Raw genomic sequence first — 20,575 nt, forward strand, 5'->3', positions numbered from 1 at the left:
GTCTAATCGATTCTATCTACTCCTGTCGTTGAGGAGTCGAAAACCTTATTCTTGTCCCTAGAGCTCTATCCAGAACACACGTTGTGGAGTGAGTGGAAGTGGGGATATGTGACTATTATAATTGAATAGGGGTCGTTAAGGCTTGGCTCAGCATTTCAGAATTGCGACAACTTGGATTTTTGGGTTCTACACTACAATCCTCGGGGATTATCACTGGTGTTGACATATCCGGCGACGTCCTTGGGAGCTTTGGATGTTACCTCGTGAGGATGCCAGTTCCAGGACACTCAAACACTGCGTGTTCAGCTGTTTCTTCTTCCGATCTACAAAAGCTGCATGCCTCATCCGCTGAGTTTCCATGTGGTATTTGTACAGTGTACTGTCAGCAGCAACATTACAGCTCGGCTCGTGGCTACTTAAGAATCTTTCGAGTGTAGGTCTGTGAAGACAACACAAACCTTTTTGCCTGTGCCAGTCCAGGAGTGTTTCTTCAGAGAGTATTTCTATTGCTCACCTCGAATAGCTGCCTTATGTTGGTCTTTGCCAAACCCACCAAAAGGTGGTTAATCTTGAATGTAAGATAGATACACAACAAAGTGAAAGTTTACAATTGCAATGGAAAGTGCTCTGTTCCTGCAGTTTTTTTGTCTAGCAAACAAATGTCACAGTGACAAAAATTTCAAGCTTCCTTTCCCCCGTACAATGTTTTTGCATTTGAACACATTCTTCTTTAATTTCTCCCGACCATCTGTCGAAATAGCAATATGCATTTTTCCCTATTTCCCCAGCTCTAAGCTATCCCACGAGTCTTTTTTTTTTAAATTTGACACACGATACATATGTAGATCAATCTTTGAACTCAACCAAAGCTGCAACCAGCATTGAATTGAGAGGCATCCATTATCAGTATGACCCCATGAAAGATAAGATTGGCAGATAAAAAACCCAGAAATGAAGAACTAACGATAAACATTAATTGATAGAATTAGTGTTTTTATCAGAAACGATGACTTTTACACATAACATCGAACGGCTCATGACAAAATTGTACGAAATATTTCTGATCGAAAAATTCTGTAAGCATCATCATACACAGACGACCCAAGCTCGGTGGTGCCTGCACCTGTTGTGCTATATTTGATTTTGACCTTGGGTAGACACAACAATCATAAAAAAGAATTGTCATGGGAATTACAAGGTCGTCCTTACTTTATTGAACAGAAAATTAATTCGAATCAATCTAGAAAAATATGATTAGCTTTTAATTCACGATAACTGAAAAATTATAAGCTGAGGAGAAAATTATTAGCTGAGAGTAAATTTTCGCTCGAAATGATAAACATACAATATTCCAAAGTATACAGGGGAAAATGTCCAGTAAGTACAAAAGTTGTAGGGCTGTTAAAAACTCTACTTATCTGTGATGGCTTGAAATATACAGAGCCACCCATAAAGTTGTGGAGAAGGTTAGCTTTATTTTATTCCAGTTAAATTCTGATCAAGTTTTTACTCATTGTAGCAGAGATGAGATGATAAACAAAGATCATAAATATCAGGAAGTACAAATGTGATATTTATAAAAAAAAAAAAAATAGAGCCGATTTGCTATGTTTTCTTATCATTTTTTTAAAGCTAACTTTGAATTCTTGAAATTTGTTTTTTTTTGTTACGAAGTAATGGTTTAGGTATATTATAAGGTTAATGCTTATAATTTAGTGGACAATCGATTTAAGTAATATTATACACAGTGTTCTATTTGTGAAAATATAGCATTCACCCTTCATAACTCTGTGGTCAACCCTGTATATTTCAATTTATCGTAGATATGTAGATTTTTAACATATAACTTTCATATAAGAACCCTTTCGCGTTCACTATATTTGAATTTTATACAGTGTGAGTCTCTAACTCGTACAAATATTTCAACAGTGGATTCTTGAGGTCAAAAGAGACACTTTTTTCCTATACCATTTTTTCCGATTCGCCTCTTATAAAAAGATATAGCCATTTTGAGTTTTTTTGAGCAGTGCCACCCCTGGAAAAACAAAATTACCTTCGGAATAACTAGCTAAATCTATGGCACTACAGATCTGTGGATCTTTTGAACAGAGTTGTATTCAGCCAAAGTACCCAATTTTCCAAAATTCACTGATACTTTTTAATTTTTTACCATCAAATTACCCAAAAACTACACATTATACGTGAAAATATGAAAACTACTTTTATTTTACAAAACGTTCAAATATTCATTAGGTAGCGCCCAACTAAGTTTCAAGAGTTGGCTTCTTTGAATTTTTGGTATTTTTATGGTACGTAATGGTCATAATGAGAAAACTGGAAGGCGTGGGTGAAATAAAAAACTTTATTCCCAAATTAATTTCATTTGATAAAACCGTTTGTGAGAACTAAAAATGACATTTTTTAATGGTTTTTCAACAGCCTGTATCTTTTAAACCGAGCCGATTCGGAAAAAATGGTAAAGGAAAAATGTGTTCCTTTTGATCTACGAGTCAAAGACTCACCCCGTATAAGACATTTTTGGTAACCCTGCTAATTTTGAAATGATCAGCCGGTTTGGTTATTTTTTCCTAACCAATTAAGCTATGCAGAATCTTCAAATGTATACGGGGATTACATGTGGTAGCGAGAAGGAAAACTATTGAATACTACCAAACTGCCAATGATTTGTATCAAACAATATTTTATGTAGTCGGAATGATATGGAAGGTATAATGGGAATTGGTGGTTGGATAGAATATGGGATGGATGTGAAAAATGTTGTGAGCATACCATTCATTTGAATTACACAATATTATACATAGGTAGACGGAAAGGAGAGGATATGGAAGGTATAGTGAGAATCGTTCTTTATCCACGTGCTCTAAACAATCAACAGTGCTCCCATTGCGTAACAATAATAAATTCATAACACCACCAATTTCTCACCTCGAACATGACCTTTAATGCGCTTGTAAGGATTTCGTCAACGAAACACGAAGAAATATCTTTGCGACAGAGAATAAAAAACATTCAACTGGGGAAGTGAACATTATTTAAACGAATAATTAATATCTTGAATGCGCAATCACTGGTTCACAATCAATTGGAAAAAAAAATAACCAAGTACAATTTATCGGAACAAGATACTTTGAAGCAATTTTTTTGATCGGAAAGTGTAGGTACGATGCCCTATGGAAAATGCATTTGGAAAACTATGAAATCTGAAGGATGCTTGGGATTTTCTTCGAGTTTAATCCGAAAAACAATCGATTAGGTATTATTAAACACTTAACGTGGTCAGCACGTAAAAAATACTTCCTGAACAGTTCAGTACCTCGCCTTCCTCATACCACAAACTAGAATTATGGAACAACTCTCATTATTTCAAGGCAGCAACATCGCCGATCGAACAGGAACGATCACTAGCACGAAATCGCGAACACAACCATCAAATCCGGTCTTTCCGTCGCACTACCACCAACCAGCGGCGTTTCTATCTCTTCCGCAACGAGTACCCACGCACTGTTCTTCCGCTTTTCGTCGTCGCGACGCCCGGTTTTTCTTCAGATCGTCGCGGAAGATCTAGCGACGGCGATCGAGCCGCCGTCGAACGCGGTCGACAACATCGTTCGATACAATAGAATCCTCGATTGGCTTCCCCCTTTCGCGTCTTCGATTGTAACCTACAACAATAACCGCACGATCTAGAGATGCATTTTCCCAATCGAGTTACTCTCTCACTTACGTCAAGGTCCATTGGGTAATCCGCGTCGTTTCTAGTGATTCGTGCGGGTGTACGAGGCGTTTTCGATAAAAAAAATACGCATCCCAGAGACGCTGAATCTGATGAGGCTACTAGGGGACTGATCACGGCTGATCCTTCGTTCGTGTTTTTTTTTTGTTCCGTCAGAAATCACCAGAAAACAAAATTTTCAAGATGACGATGTTGGAAAAATCACCTATCACTCAAGGTTAGTCTTTGACTTGTACAGTGTGGGCAAAATTTGTTGTCTACTGAGGGGATCTCGAGAACTATAGCAGCTGGAAGAAAACGGATGACACATTTCCTGGCTCTCTTTCAAAAAACCAAGACTGGTGAAAACCGTAGCCTCCTACGATTCTTCGTTTTTGAGTTATTAGCAAAAAATGAGATTTTGAAAAGTTCTCATAACTCTTTTGTCTTTGAAGTTACAGATCTGAAACTTGAACTTTCTACAGGCACTTTTTTATGTACCACTGACGAGCTCAAAATATTTTTTCATTTCGAATCATTAGGCGAACTTTCGTTTTCCTAAATGCAAAATTTTTATTGAATTTATTTTCACCATTCTTTGTTTCTCTGAAAAACAACTCGGAGTTTTGACCGCCCTGTACATATATTTTAACAGTAAATTCTTGTAGGTCAAAAAGGAACAATTTTTCCTTTAACATTTCTTCCGATTCGGCCTTGATAAAAAGATATAGCTATTTTAAGTTTCCATAATGCCACCCCTGGAAACAAAATAAGAATTACACATCTCTCAAACAGAGTGGCATTCAACCGAAGTTCCCAATATATTGAACCTCAGATTTTTTATTTCCCAAAATGGTCGAATATTGATTAGTCAGTGTGCAACTTACTTTTAAGAGTTGGATTCTTTGAATTTCTGGTATTTCAATGGAACGTAATTGTCATAATGAAGAAACTGGAAGATGTGAGTGGAATTTTGTATTCGGGGAAGATTCATCACAACAACGAAAAACTCTATTCCGAAAATCATTCTATTCGATAAAATCGTTTGTGAGATATAACTGAAAATTTTTTCATGGATCTTCAATAGCCTATATCTTTTCAGGCGGCCCGAATTGGAAAAAATAGTGAAGGGAAAAAATTTTCCTTTTGACCTCACGAATCTTCTGTTTAAATATATGCACAAGTAAAAGACCCAATAGGAGCCTAAGCTCCTCACGGTCTAAACCGTGAGAGACCTGCACTATCAGAATGCCACGACAAAAATATAAAACTTAATACAACACTCCATTTCGTGATGACTGAATCCATCATATTATTTCATACAGATATTCGGTTTTGTAACGAAAATAAGAATTAAAGGAAACTTAGTATTTTTGCCATTATCTCGTGAATCCGATAATTTTTTAAGAAAACATTTCAATCCCTTGCAGAAAATGATTTCTATAGGAATCGACAGTGTAAAACAATTAAAAATAAGTTCAAAACCTCAGCAATAAATAGGTCCAAGTTATTCGAATGATCCCAAAGAATTAAATCGCAGAGATTCATATCCAGACAGCGTTCGGGCCGTTCGGGACACGGCATTGACTCGCTATTTGGAAACACATTAGACTATTAGACAGTCTAAGTCTAGAACAGTTTGCTGATGATGATCACCAGCCAGTAACAACCATTCCCAGTCGGATTTCGGGTAATTCAGGCATATTGTTTTCAGGAAAATGGAGCAAAACTCTGCCTGCCGCAAAAGGAATGATCTAATAAACGTATAGCAGACGAGCTCAATCCAAACATTCAAGGAAAATACCTGCTAAAAATTTGTTCAGTGTGATGGTGTTCGGTTGACCAAATATTTCCCTCGGTTGTGAAAGACTGACAAATGAAAAAATCGGCAAGATGCATGCGGTTTGACTGTTGTGCTAAGAACATTTGAACTAAAAGCTGAAAGAGTTCTGTTTGCAAACAGATCCGTCGCTACTCTACGTTTCACTCAATCGAATTCAACTGCAAGGAATGATAATTTCGTCATTCTGAAACTTTTATGTAGGCGATTTTTGATGAAATGGTTCCTTTTGTTGAAAAGCTTCTAATGAAAACGAAGACTCATCTTTGAAAACACTCTACAGAATAATGTTGGGAAAATAGTCAAACTATAGGTTTGTTCGTAGAGTGGTTTGCAACGGTTGTGAACTGTACAGAGCAAGCGCAATTCCTTTTTAGGGTAATTAAAATCCATTTGCGCTTGCTCTGTACAGTTCACAATCGTTGTGAACCAGGAGAATAGGAGATATACCTTTTGAGGCTAATTTGCCTAAAAAACTCTTTGATCTATGAGTCGAATAAGCATGGGGAGTCCAGGAGTTCTTTTCACTCTGAAGCCACTTGAGTTGTATCTGTAAATAGTAGCAACTCATGTTTTTGCGAGCAGATATCCTGCCCAAATAGGTAACGATAAATAATAGTAGACTGATGGTGAGATGAACATTTTGAGTACTGCAATTTGTTTTTTAGGAACCGAAAACTGGCTCATGTCTCCCTAACCCATGGGAGAGTTGAACAGGGGGCGAGAGAGACTTGACCATAAGTTTGTGTATCAGGAAAAACATTGAAAGAAAACAATTTCCAATGACCAACGATTGTCTATGTCAAGATTTTCATCATCAGATGTTTCAGCGTATGAAATACATATTTTTTATTTTAGAGTCACTCTCACGTATTTAGGAGATGTTTATTATTATTTTGAACCTTTGTATATTTTTTTAAATTTATTCCATTATTCATTTTTCTTTTTTGAAGCAAACTTTTATCTAAGCTCAGTGCGGGAAACTTGGAACACTGATTATGTTTACCGACCAAAGCATGGGTCAAGTCTCCCGCACTACTAGTCTACTCAACAATTTTATTGAAACTTTTACAACTGTCATTGAAAAGGCTCATCGTTTATAAAACAATATTAATCAATGAGAGCAATAAAACTAAATAACACCAAGCACCTATTGAAGTTTTCAGACCGTGTAACAAACAAAAATTATTTTATTTTGAACAAAATCATGTTCAACCCCCTCATTCCCGATCTGTTCTGCTGGCGGCCAAAATGGAGCCGCCACTAGTTGTATCTTGTTAGAAATATGTGGCAAGCTATTTACGATACCGGTAGCGCGAAATTTGAATTGAAATATTTGAGGTGGTTCAAGTCTCCTACCTGAGCAAGTCTCCCAGACTACCCATCCCTGCCCGTTATCAGAACTAACCCCACTCTTGTCAAACTGACGTTGATTACATTTGCGTTTGGCAAACGTCAACAAATCTCGATTTTCACGAGCTCCATCAGGGTTTAGGTTTTTACACCGTGAAAAAGCGAAGCAACGAACCGAACCAAAGTGTCCAAAGTCCACTTTGAGGGCGGATTTTATGAAACGCTCGATATTTTCCAGCTTTGAACAGACGATACCCCAGCTCATTTGCAGTGTGGGTCATCAATACAAAACACAATAATAACGACATTACCTAGCATCTTCCATAATCATTGTTCGCAATACGGAAAAACCGCGAATTTCCTAACCGAACCCCGTACAATAACGAATCCATCATCGAACGAGCGATAGGAGAGGGCGAAGGCGTGAACGTCCGTCATAAAATGAATCTCGGGACCGCGAAAAGCGTAAATGGAATTGACCACGCGTTAATCGATGTAAACGCGTTAATTTCCGCGAGACTCGGTTAAGTACGGATCGGCGGAAGAACGGGAGGCGGCCTTGTCGGGGAAACTGGTTATCGAGGTTTGTTCATATTTGTTCGGTTCTTTATTTCTGATTCCGCTCGGAGGGTGTTGGGAGGTTGAACACTTCATTGTGGCACAACGACGACGTCACAATGGTACGTGATTGGATTGGATTCTGGGAAACTCACTGATTAAAGCGCTTCTCTCGGTCGATTATTGAACGAAATTATGAAATATTCACGACGGGGGAAAAGAAAAGTTTTTCTGATAAGAATCTGCTGCTTGAATGAAATCAAGTTCTACGCATGAGCAGATGTGAGGGGGTTCACAGTATCGGCTCTAAAGCATCGAATGGTCGTGAGAACTGATTCTCAAATGAATAAAAATATATCTAGGCCATTAGAAGTGAGAAAATCTGAACATATGCATGAGGAATAGAGCGAAAAGTGCTTTGAAGGATAAACTTTTAGGAGCGAGGAAATAACCTGCTTAAAGAACTTTGGAACTAGTTCTCGATGAGATCAGCTCTGATGGGACACAATTCACCTAAGGTAGCACAGTGATGTAACTCCTCTTAAAATCTACAATCTAACAAATGGAGACATACAGAGATCTTGAGCAGATCGTATATGTTCAACACACCGCAATTACATGAAGGATTTGAATAATACAAAGATTCTGATGTCGTGGAAGATAAAAATTAATCTACCTTCACCAACAAATGAAATATAAAATAATTTTACCAAATGCTCCATGGAAATTAATAAACCATATTCTAATGATGATAGAGTGCCACTTTGTGTGCCATATCGTTCTACCTTCGTATTCAAGCTTATGGCAACTTTTTGAGGAATAATCTGAATAGGTGTGCTAAATAAGCATGGTTCTGAGGAAGCAACACAACAAGAACAAGAAAGAGGTTCATCAGAAAACAAACCGAAAGAACTCTGGAGGAGGAATCCTCCGAGGAACACTCCAAAAAGTTCCTTGGGCACTTTAACACTGAGATTTCTAAGAAGTATCTGGATCTTAGCAAGAATTTGTTACACATCTTTACTGGATTTTTTACAGATCATTGTCGCCTCAGGAAGCACATAATGAGAATGGGTTTAGTGCAGATTTTGTTTGGAGGAAGATGAAAATCCAGATCACCTGGTGAAACAATGTCAAACGCCAACGCCAAAGCAAAAAATGCTTTGGACGAGAATCTTGCAGGAACGAAGAAGTAACATCCTTGAAGCCATCCTAAATACTGGGGTTCATTAGAGCTCTGGGACTGGACGGCGAGCTGTGGACAACATAGCAGCAAAAACCGCTCTGATGGGAGCACAATAGATTTCAACGTTGCAGTGCAACCCTAGTGAAAGGGGGCGCAGGATAAACTCGAACAAAACGCAAAGGCTAATTTTGGCTCTTAGGGACTGCATAACTTTCACAAGATAAATTGCGAACCCATGTCAATCGGCAGGGTTAATGATTGTATTATCATCGCAGGTAGCTTTGAAATGTTCTATGCGTTTTTAAAGTATTTGGAGCTTTATATCTCAGAACTTCAAAACTAAAACCACTACGATCTTTAATGAAGAACCTATTACATACTTTCCTCATACTGTCTTTATTTCGTGTTACTTCTAAATTTTGAATAACCAACTGACGTGATGCAGATAGCGACTGCACTAGAACATCATAGATTTATTGTGCACCATCGTCCATTATAGAGTATGATTCCATTCTGAGTAGCATCATAAGTTTTACGCTTTCTCTTCGGATATCAAATCAATTCTGTCTAACAAACCATGTATTTTCCACGTAAAATAAATTACTTTGAAATTTTCAGTTGATAACAAAACAATTGGAACAATCATTCGTCAAATGTAAATACACGAATCGTATCATTATGAAATGCAAGGAATATTATTTGGCGACTCTCAAATAATTACATTCTTCAACAACGTGGCTTGGAAAATTCATCGCAACTGTTCCATAACAACTCACAACTATTAAAAATAAACTACGTGACGTCCTAGGCTGATAATGCTCATTGTCATCAACGTACTAATAAATGATAATTCAAAAAATTGTATGCCAAACTGATATTTAAATTCTTCCAAATATAGAGAAATTAAATCTTGCACCGAATGATAATGTATGTTCAGAAAAATATAGAATAACTAAGATGTCCAAAAACATGGTGTATGCACTGATTAGATTTTGTTTTTCCCAAAGGATGTAGAGCTGTTTAGAAATTGACAGCTTATTGTTATCAATTAACAATATATTATTCGAATATATTCCTTAGGAATGTGCTGTTGTCATAAGCTTCAAGAAGAAGTTCAAAATGTCTTTGGATTTTCTGTAGGGGCAATTAAGAACTACAGCTAATAATTCGGTTTTATTGAACCTTTGTTGTTGGAATTTGTGGCAAAACCAAATCTCATATGAACAGTCGGGACGAATACAGCTAACAGTTTTATGGCAATATTTAATATAAGGAACTGTATTGAAAATACGTAATGTGAATTGTGAGTATGTATTAAGAAATACAAATACATAAATCTATTTGAGTCTGTTTTTCAAATATTCTTCACGAGTAGAGTGAAAATCCTGTTTCCGTCAGCTGAATGTATTGGATATTTCGCCAATTAACTGCGTTTTATTGAAATCATATGGAAGTACCCTCCTCGCCAATACAATTTGTCAACAGAAATTATCTTTAAGAAGAATAGAAGATATACTCCATTCACTTTAATTTTAGCACTTGGTTGGCCATGAAATAATTTTCTCAAGTTTTTGTAACTAGAACGGAGTAAGGTTGGCACTCATGAAATGTCGTTAATGTGATAACGCCGTCGCCACAACTTATATTAATCAATATTACAAAAATGCTGAAAGTGATTGAAGAAGTGAGAAGAGAAGATTGAAAAAGAGAGAAAGTGCTTTTTAGATTTCAGGTCCGCTCATTCAAATAGTAGGTAACCCTGATATTCCAATATCTACAATACATCAGACGGTAGCAAACATCTTCAATGTAAGTGAATTTATATAATGTTTCATCTGAATCTGAACGACTTCTATTTTAGCTGAATGTTTACACAATCACAAAGATTGTGAATGAAGAGGATGATAAAGAATTTCCTTCCCAAGAAAGGGGTGGCATTTGAGAATTTTTTTAGGGGTGAACGTATGCGAAAAGTTTCTACAGAATTTTCGATGAATATCGAATATAGAATAAGTTAGAATAGTCTTAAGGAATCAACAAATATATCGTTATTATTATTATATCGAAGTATTGAAAATAAACAGCCATAAATTCGAGCCAGTTGTCCTGTTAATTGTTAATTCATGTGAAATTTTTCTTTGAAGGTAGAGTTCCTCTATTCTTGAAACTTCCTTTAATTATTTCGACTTCCATTGATGCAAGATGATTTTTTGTTGAAGAATTTAACATTCTTGTGCATCAGATGCATTTCATCTTCAGGTTGATTTTTTTGAAATCCACAACTGATGTAACATCTTCAACCTTTAGCCAGAGAAGATAACCAACATTCACCATCCTCAAGTTACTGCATATTATGTGTCAATAATTCGATTTTCTTCCATAGCAAAAATAAATATATTTCCAAACTGATCTCTAGTATTTTCCATGCAAATATCTAGATTTGGTATGCTTTTAAGCAGTTTGTATAAACGTCTATGTTCGTCACATATTTTCGACTTCATATTCGGAAATGATTCGACATTGTGATAAAATACGTAATTAACGAGACTTTTACGTAGGACGGACGACATAGCGCTGATTTAAAACCCAAAAATGTTCTGACAAGCGTCATAACCCCACATTTTCGTACTACACAGAGTGGAATATGTCAAATTTCCATGGCCAACCGAGTGCTTGAATAAAAGTGAATGGAGTATAGTATCCCACCCTTTGGACGTCAAATACGTTCTAGCTAGAGCTAAAAGAACGGAAAGATGCCTAAATGTCTCGGTTCTCACCTTTGAAATTCCTGGTGCTTCGCCTCAGCACAGGACCACTGCGTGTGAGGCGGGGCGGATCCTGGTCCTCCCTCGAAGCTGACTGGCTGCTGCTGCTGGCCCCCAGCGCTGACGGTTCTTTGTGCTTTTGACCTCCCTGGTTCCTCTTCGGTTGAACTCTCACGGGCGGGCCACTGTCAGTAGAACCGCGACCGTGAGGTCTATGCGGATTTTCGCCCTTGAACGCAACGCTCTGGTTCTGGCCGGAAGTGCTGGCTTCGGACGGGTCGGAGCTAGCTGCCGCTCCCGACGACGACGGCGGACGGTGCCGAGGATTATGCTGCTTCCTGTGGTATTTGGGCCTTTTGCTACTTTTGGACCTCGTCGAATGCTCCCTGTTCGTCTGATCGACGGCTGTCGCCTCTGTTTCGGCCGGTCCTTCAGCCTGCGAATTGCCTGCGACCGGTGACACGCTACGATAGTACCTCTTCCACGGTTTCTTAGTCTGAAGAAAAAAAAAGAAAAATCAAATTTCAATAATTACATAATTTTATACAAACATCATTACCGAGACTAAACAAAAAACGATCAAATATTAGGGTGACCGGAAAATAATAAACTGCTTCACATGAGTTAGGGATATTGATTTAAATTAATATGGTTAAAATAAGATTTTTGTGATGAAAATTCATATTAATATGATTTCAAGTTGCAAATTAATATTAGCCTGTAGGTCTGCAGCGTATACAGGGTGGTTAAGAAAAATCCAGTAAAATAACGAAATTTTATTCCCAGAGAATTCAAGCATTTTAAGACTATCAATACAAAGTATGGCCTTCACGGGCATCAATAACAGCTTGACATCTTCTTTGCATACTACACACGAGGTTGTTGAACATTTCTTGAGGAATTTGGTTCCATAAACGGGGCAGAAGCTCTTTCAGATCATTTAAGGATTCTGGGGTAGGTTGATGATTATCTAATCTTCTTTGGAGCATATCCCATGCATGTTCTATGCAATTCAAATCTAGTGAGTGCGGAGGCATTGGTAAATGCGGAATACCAAGCTCCTCGCGCGCATACTCAACAATGGCTGCACGGTGCGGTCTAGCCTTATCGTCTAGAAATTGAAAAGTTTCACCAATAGCAGCGTGAAAATTTGGCACATTGTCAATGACATGCTCCCTATAGTGTGAGGCGGTCATATTCCCAGGACAAATGTGTAGATCTGTGCGCCCGTTGAAACATATCCCGGCCCATATCATAACACTACCCCCTCGGAATGGATGGACTTCTTGGACATAGCGACGATTATGGGGTATGCGTGGGATTGTCCATACCCTTATTCTTCGAGAATCAGAAAATCGTCCATATCTGGATTCTTCAGTGAAAAGGACACTACGCCATTGATCGTTCCAATTGATATGTTGCCTTGCCCATTCCAGTCTTTGACGCTTATGGTCACGTGTTAATGGAACTCCTCTTAATGGACGTCTAGAACCTAGATTCCAGCATTCTCTCAAACGTCGTCTGATGGTTTCGATGGAAACTTGGGCCTCATCTGCATTTTGAAGAGTATTCCGTAGCATTCTACACGTAGATGTAGGGTTTCTTCTAGCCGAAACGGTGATGAAACGATCCTGAGCAGGTGTTGTTTTTCGTCGCCCACCAAGCCTTAGTCTTTCCAACACGGAACCTGTCTCCCTGAACCTATTCCAAAGTCGAGATATCACACTTTGCCTGACTTAGAGCCTTTTCGTTACAACAACCTGAGTTAGGCCACCCTGTAGCATTCCGATAGCCCTATTAGCCTCAGCGTTTGTTAATTTACGTCTTGGCATTTTCAGAAAACTCGTTTCAAATCGAAGCCGTTGATGAACTGACTTCATTTCGAAATACGAACATTCATGAAACATATGCAAAGAACCAAACTTCAGAAGAAAGGCAACCAGATTGACGAAATGTCTCATACTGATTTTTATTGAATCGGTTCAAGTTGTTATTGAGTATTAAATGATTTTACAGCGATTTTCTCGAAGATTACATACTTTTAAAAACGATTGAATACGATATCCTTAACTCTTGTGGAGCAGTATATAATTTCTATGAATACGAATCTCTGTGGATGAAGCTGACGCTTTAATAGCTCTTGCTTATTTTCCAACCTATTTGTCACTATTGAAATATATTTGATTCACATCGTTCTTTTACCACCGAACCGCCACTGTTCCTTGAGGATGGTTGAGCATGAGTCAACATCCGGTGGTGGATGATTCATACCTCCCATACGCAAGCGCTTTTGATAAAGTTGATTAATGTCAGGTAAGATAATCTATCCCACACCAAAACAGGCATCTCTTGATGCACCGCACACAACACTAATACCGCTTCTCGACCGAACGCAGACCAACGCTACTGAACCATTGGAAAGCGTTCAGATGGTATGGTATTCATTAAAACTTCCCGGTAAAACAAATGTGCCAGGAAAAATCCGATAAATCAAAAGGGTTTGCTACTTTCACCAAATCACGAAGAGCAGGATCCAGACCTAGGCACAACACAGTGTGACCAATGTTCTTTGCAGGTCTGAGCGGCATCTAGATACGGTATTTACGATGTTTCAGAAGCATCGGGTATAGACACAGTGCGTCAATTTGAAAAGATATCAAAATATGTCTCTGATACCATCCTTAATATCTCGTCCCCCAAGCAAAAAAAAAAAAATGCAATGCGAGTTCAAATGGGACATTTTATACTGTTGGTTCCAATCGATTTGTAGCAACCAGGTGAGTCTGATGAGAACATCCCATAAAATCTTTGGTCTTACAAGAAGACCTCATTCAATACCCTAGTTGGAGCTCCACCTCTCATTACTTTCACCCAGTGAAATAATGGTTCACTGATCATTTCCAAGAGATATGGATTGGTAGAAGGGAGCTAATTGATCGGCTACCACGATCCAGACTTGACACCTTGAGATTTTTTCCTCTGGGGACATTTAAAGTCAGTTGTGTACAAAACACAGCCCCGATATGTAGAAGACATGAGGGTCCATATAAGAACATTTACAGCATACTGGGGAATTCATGTTTAAGTTTTCCTTAAGGCAAGGGCCGAATTGAAAATAATGGACAACATTTTGAAAATCATTTAAAGTAAAGAATTTTTCATCATCTTCATGTTTCATTGTAACTTTTGCTATTGTAACTATTCTACTCTTTTTTTGCTGATAGTCAATTTTGAAAAGGCAATCGAATGACCTGACAAGGTACCACTTCCCATATAAGATTTTAGGGGTTGCTGTCATCACGCTCACAAGGTTGACACAAATTGATTGGTTCAAAACCATAACCTAAAAACCAACGTTTACCACTCTTTGCATGGGGGCCGAGATATTGAAAGTGGTACCTTTTCAAATTATAAAGCTATTCGCGCACCGCTGGCTGGATATAACCGAATTATTATTTTTCATTTATTCATTAATTCTATTTCATTTGCACCCAGTATATGTCTGGGTCCAGATAAACTGTTCAGTTTTTTTAAATGTTGCAAATCTTCCAATAAATGACCACTGTTCGAACACCAACGGATAGCTGTATTAACCCGTGAAAACACAAAACCACAAACACACACAAACACAGAAATCTTTAAACATACCTGTTGAGGTGCTGTTTGTTCTATTCTACTTGGCCCAGCTACGTCGGGGTCGAAATTTGAATTTCCACTATAGCTGACCTTGAGGTTCAAGCTATTCTGTCTTGTGCTTTTTCGGTACTCAGTTACGCCGATATCTGCAGACAGAGTGCCGTGCAGCTTATGATGCAAATTTGACTTATTGGTATTCCTGTTCGGGTACCTTTTGTCTTTGCTAGTTGAGGTGCTTGGTAATTCGTTTTGTGAACTTGCGGCCGACGCTTGCTCGGGTTCAGTCTGGTCCGTCTGTTTCGATTTCTGGTGTTTTTTGGGGTGTTTCGCCTGTTAAAGAAAGTCGAATTGAGAAAGATGACACAAGGCTCAACAATCGCACTTAATTCTAACTATCAAATAGGTGCCTCTTTTATGATGGTAGAAACGAACAGCTAATCACCACACGTTATATAAAATTCTTTACTGCATGCTGAAAATGCAGAGCTGTTTGAACTTTTGACAAATAACAAGCATTATTATCCACCCTTATATATGGCCCATTTTACTCTTCCCAATGGAGACAATGTTCATTTTACTCCCTCAGATTGGAAATTACCTAGAATTTCCTTATTGTTGATAAGCTTTTGCACAATCAGTACCCCGAAAAATACATATTCGCAGCCCACAATAAGCATGTTATGAATTTTTTCTACATCAGTAGAAAACATACAAATATTTTAACCCAGAACAATATCAACAGAAACTTTGTGAAGAGGAGATAATAAGCTACTAGAAAGATTGACAAAATAGGTTATAAGTTTGGTTTGAAAATTAATTGTCTCTTTTTCAGAAACATTTTCATCTGCTGTAAGGAAAGGTTCTGAAATCATCACACTATCTGAAATCATGAAATCTACACACTATAGACTAAATAGATTTATAATATTCATTTTCCAATTACTTGTTTAGCTTAGCTTGATCAATTTAAATGAACAGCTCTTACAGATGATAACCAATAATATTCCATATTGAATGTTGCATGCACATTAGTTATAAATTTTCCGACTAAGAAAATATTCTAAAAAGATGAAAATGATGAAGTACATGGACACAAGTTATAACGAAACAACAATTCCATCACAGTCCAGTCAAAAAATACTCATTGACAAGCAATGCAAATTTCTACCAGGCAAACCCAAACCAATGCAAAAAATTTCTCCGATAAGCCAACAAAAACATTTCCATAATTTTTTAGCAGAAATGAAGAAAGTTCCGACTTCAAAGGATGTAACAATTCAAAGATAAGTTTAAATTTATCACAGGTGAATAAAGCAATAAATCTCCTGTGAAAAAATGCTGAATTTCTAAATAGAAATGGATTTTCGAAATTATCACTGATTCTGTTCAATGCAGTTTTCTTTGAGCTGGAATAAACAAAATAGACAGTTCGAACTGCATATTACCAGAATCAATTACTAAAAAGTTAATTTGAGATCATATTGAAAGAATATTGTAGGTCAACATTCAAAAATTTTACAATTGGCATAGTCGAACCATTAGAAATTAATGAAGATAACATTTCAATCTACTGCAAACGAAATTTTAAAATTTGCTACCCATTTAAACTACAATAGAAAGTAATTTAAAAAGAATTTTATTTTCAAGATATCATATTCAGTTTAGATCATTGAATATTGCACAGTCATTAACCTATTATGAAATTCATTTTGATGAGGCACTTTATGGAACTCAATATTATATTTGTGAATCACACAATATACTCTGATAAGGAATAAACAATACTGCAAATCAGCAAAAAAAAAACGTCAATAATTTCTGAAAAATTCAGTACCTAGAACAAATACCTCCAGTCCACCGATAAAGCAATTTTATTTTGTGAAAATAAGGCATACATACCCCAATGAGACAATTCATTTTAGCTTTTTACCACATATAGTGGCAAAATTCATCAAAGTTTCTGATATTTTTTGAAACAGAGTGCGGTACATTTTTGACTCAAAAGATTCTTGTTTGCAGTGTAGGAAGAATTTTACAACTATTGACTATTTTCTTTATTTTAATTGGTGGACTTTCAACTTATTTAATGAAGAACCAAATACTCCGAGATTAAACTTTGAATTGACATCAACACAGAAATTTAGAAATTATCTATGATAAAAACAAACTGAGCAATCCATGATTCCACAGAAGTTGCAGAACTAGGAATAGGAAAGAATACTGCTTTGGTTGAATTCAAACTGAACAAGGTCTACGTTATGTTTTTATTCTACTGAGATGAGATGAGACGCAGAGCTTTAAGGCAACAGGAATTATTTAAATATCATACCTTTCGTTTACTTTGTTGTTGTGGTAACTCAGAGGTCCCTTCTTGAGACAAAGTACGAGGTTTCTTGGCCTCTATCCGTGGCTGCTGAGGCAGCACACGTTTACGGCGACTTGTGCTGGGTGCAGCGGGTTTGTTAGCTGGATCTGCCATAGACGAAGCGTACTAGGCACTTTAATATATTATTGACAGTCATTACCTTTCAATTATACTAGCTCTTTATTATTACGTTGGGCTGAAACAAAGGACATTTTCTCAATCTCTGATATACTAAGATGAATAATTATATTTATAAGGTAATTAAGTGGCGTTTCATAGGAAAGATTCGTGAGGAAATCCTCAAAACTATGAGGAATAATTTCTGCTTTAGTGATTCAACCATAATATGTAAATTACAAGTAAAATGCAGTGGTATTTTAGACATAATCTAAATTTAACTATTCACCACGCACCATTTTGTTTTATTTTACATTTCAATAGCTCCATTTCGATCTATAACATTAAATATCTGATCAAACCAAGTGGGAAATACAAAAGCAATAAAATCACGATGGGTTTACGTTGTTAGGAAGAATCTCAATCGAGTACAAAGCATAAACCCATTATGGAAATAAATAACTAAATATAACATACCTACACACCACACCACACATAATTTTTTGAGGTTGTATACATATGAATATTGGATATGAAATAGAGAAAAAGACGAGGTTTTGATATTTCACAACATCCTGAAGACTAATGCAGATCAACAGCATAGACTCAATAGACTGTCATTTTTTGTGAGCTCTTCCCTGTGTAACTAGCTCGAGAAAAAATCCCGTTCACACAACACAAAAATCTCTAAACCAGTTCTGGAAACCAGTTGGGGGTATTTTTTGTTGAAGCTTTAACTAATAGTTCTAACTAAGATGCTATCAATCTGAGAGAAACTTACGTTTTCAAGCTAATAAACAAAATAATTCACTATAACATATGATCCATAGTACACCATTTTATTGTTCCGTCTGGGTGATTCTGATAACTAATTTTTATTGTGATTAGAATAAGTAGTGTTGCGCCATCTAGCGGATATTCCCCGAAAAATATAAAGTCAAATTTAGGAATCTGACTTTACAACGCAGGAACTAATAATTTGTGATGTTACGTGCCTGATGCTTTTTTGTTTTTACCTTTTTAACATTGTGGAGGATAGCGCCTCCATAGTCCTTAGCTTTTACTGCCTTGAAATTGCATATCGTTTAGCTAGACCTTCTTATACTTAAAGGATTAATTGTATTTCAAAAATCTTCCTGATATCTGTTGTATTCAACCTTTGAGTATTCAACCCCTCAACCATTGTATATAGACAAAACCTCAATGATTCAACCTTTATCTATGGGATTATTCAACAACGACTTTGATTTACTTCATATTTATTCCTAGTTCCAAGTGCGAATGGTGATTGATGATTCAAATTTTGAACAAATATGTAGGTATAATCGATGTCGTGTAGATCAAATATTGATGCAATAGGTATTTTCATGATTTACCGAAGAAAAAATTATTGATACTATTGGAGAGAACTTTTGAAGTTAATCCAGTTCTGAAGAATATTAAATAAAGTAGAATCGAAAGAAATTTTAAAAGTTTTCATCAAGTAGACTGAGCTCTATCAAAAAATAAGTGTTCAAGTGTTCTATTATAGGAAGATTTGAATTGATTATGAGTTAATCCATAATTTACAGGGTGGCGTCCGGATGTATTTGAAGAACTTTATTTATTTCCTAATACTTAAGGAATAAAATCTCATTGCAAACTAGGATGACCAAAAAAATGTTTTGAGATATTTTTGAATTCGTAGTTTTCCACTAGATGGCGCAGTCTATCCCGTGAACCCCAGGGCAAAAGTCGTTGTCTACTGAGGGGATCTCGAGAACTATAAGAGCTAGAAGAAAACAGATGACTTATTTTCGAGCTCTTTTTCAGAGAATCAAAGAATGGTGAAAACCGTAGCCTCCTATGATTCTTCGTTTTTGAGTTATTATCAAAAAATGAAATTTTGACGATTTCGAAAAGTTCTCATAACTTTTTTGTCTTTGAAGTTACCGATCTGAAGCTTGAATCCTCTTAGGCACTTCTAGGCGTAAAATCTACTGACGAAAGATTTTTTTCCAATTCAAAAACAGTTCAAACAGTTTTCTATGATTCCATTCTAATAAATGCACTTACAAATATAATTGAGCCAAGAAGATATAGCAATATCTTCTTGAATTGAGCAATCAAAGTTTTGTGTCATCTTTCACCCATCCCTCATTCTTTCTTTTACTAACAAAGTGAAACAAAACGACAAGGTAATTCGGAAACTGAAGATACTGCACGTTATTTTACAAACTTAGAAATGGTTTCATTTTACGAGATCTAAGGTGTGACAGTAAAGTTCAATATATCGGGTGGCCCACCCCAACGCAGCGCTCATTTTGAGGGAGTAAAAAAGGATATTTTGAAAATCTTTTCTTGTGGTGTGTGTAGGGTGTTCGAAAGCACAATGTCATATATACAGGGTCTTCGAAAACAAAGATATAGACCAAAGTCACACTTTTTTAAATGTAACACTCTGTATTTGACCTCAAAAATGGAATGGCAAGCTCAAATTATGATGATTTCCTTCAGATAACTTTATACCTTAGAAGGACCATTTTACGAGATAATGGCGATAATGGTTTATTAGTTTTGAATAAAAAATCGAAAATTGCTCAGAAACTTTCAGGTTTAGATGAAGGAAAATTTTATGAAGATAGTTTCGAAATTAATTTTTACTTTCAAGAAATACCGGGTGTGCCATTTGAAATAAGAAAGTTTTCGAAGATTATTTGTAGTTGATGTTTGAGAATTAATTATGATCACACTGTACATTCCAGAGTTGAAATTTTCTTTTATATGTAGGAGTAGCCAACTTGTCTACTTGAAAAAATTCTGTCTGTATCGCTGGCGTAACTAGTTTCTTCATTAATTGCTATTTAAAAAAAATCCATATTTTCGATTTTTCGCCATCATCTCGTAAAAGGTGCTTCTGAGCTATAAAGTAATCTGAAGAAACTCATCATAACTTGAGCTTGCCATTCCATTTTTGATGCCAAATATAGGGTGTTAAAAAAGTGTGACTTTGGTCTATATTTTTGTTTTCGAACACCCTGCA

General features: G+C 36.7%; 1 protein-coding gene across 3 annotated transcripts in view; it reads right to left on the reverse strand.

Annotated features, from left to right (window-relative positions):
• LOC123312551 (E3 ubiquitin-protein ligase TRIP12) overlaps window positions 1-18,441 on the reverse strand; it is a 43,447-nt gene extending 25,006 nt beyond the window's left edge. Inside the window, exons 1-4 of one of the 3 annotated variants that reach the window (XM_044897032.1) lie at window positions 18,335-18,441; window positions 17,401-17,632; window positions 15,084-15,401; window positions 11,448-11,931 (exon numbers count right to left, since the gene is read on the reverse strand). In XM_044897032.1, the coding sequence (XP_044752967.1) occupies window positions 11,448-11,931; window positions 15,084-15,401; window positions 17,401-17,550 (952 nt within the window). In that variant the 5' untranslated portion in view covers window positions 17,551-17,632; window positions 18,335-18,441. Of the gene's footprint in view, window positions 1-3,334; window positions 3,657-11,447; window positions 11,932-15,083; window positions 15,402-17,400; window positions 17,633-18,030; window positions 18,161-18,334 lie in introns of those variants that run through there. The other 2 variants (XM_044897033.1, XM_044897036.1) reach the window with 2 other exon arrangements.
• Window positions 18,442-20,575: the final 2,134 nt, after the last annotated feature.

This window comes from Coccinella septempunctata, chromosome 4 (assembly GCF_907165205.1).
Source record: "Coccinella septempunctata chromosome 4, icCocSept1.1, whole genome shotgun sequence".
In the NCBI taxonomy this organism is placed as follows: domain Eukaryota; kingdom Metazoa; phylum Arthropoda; class Insecta; order Coleoptera; family Coccinellidae; genus Coccinella; species Coccinella septempunctata.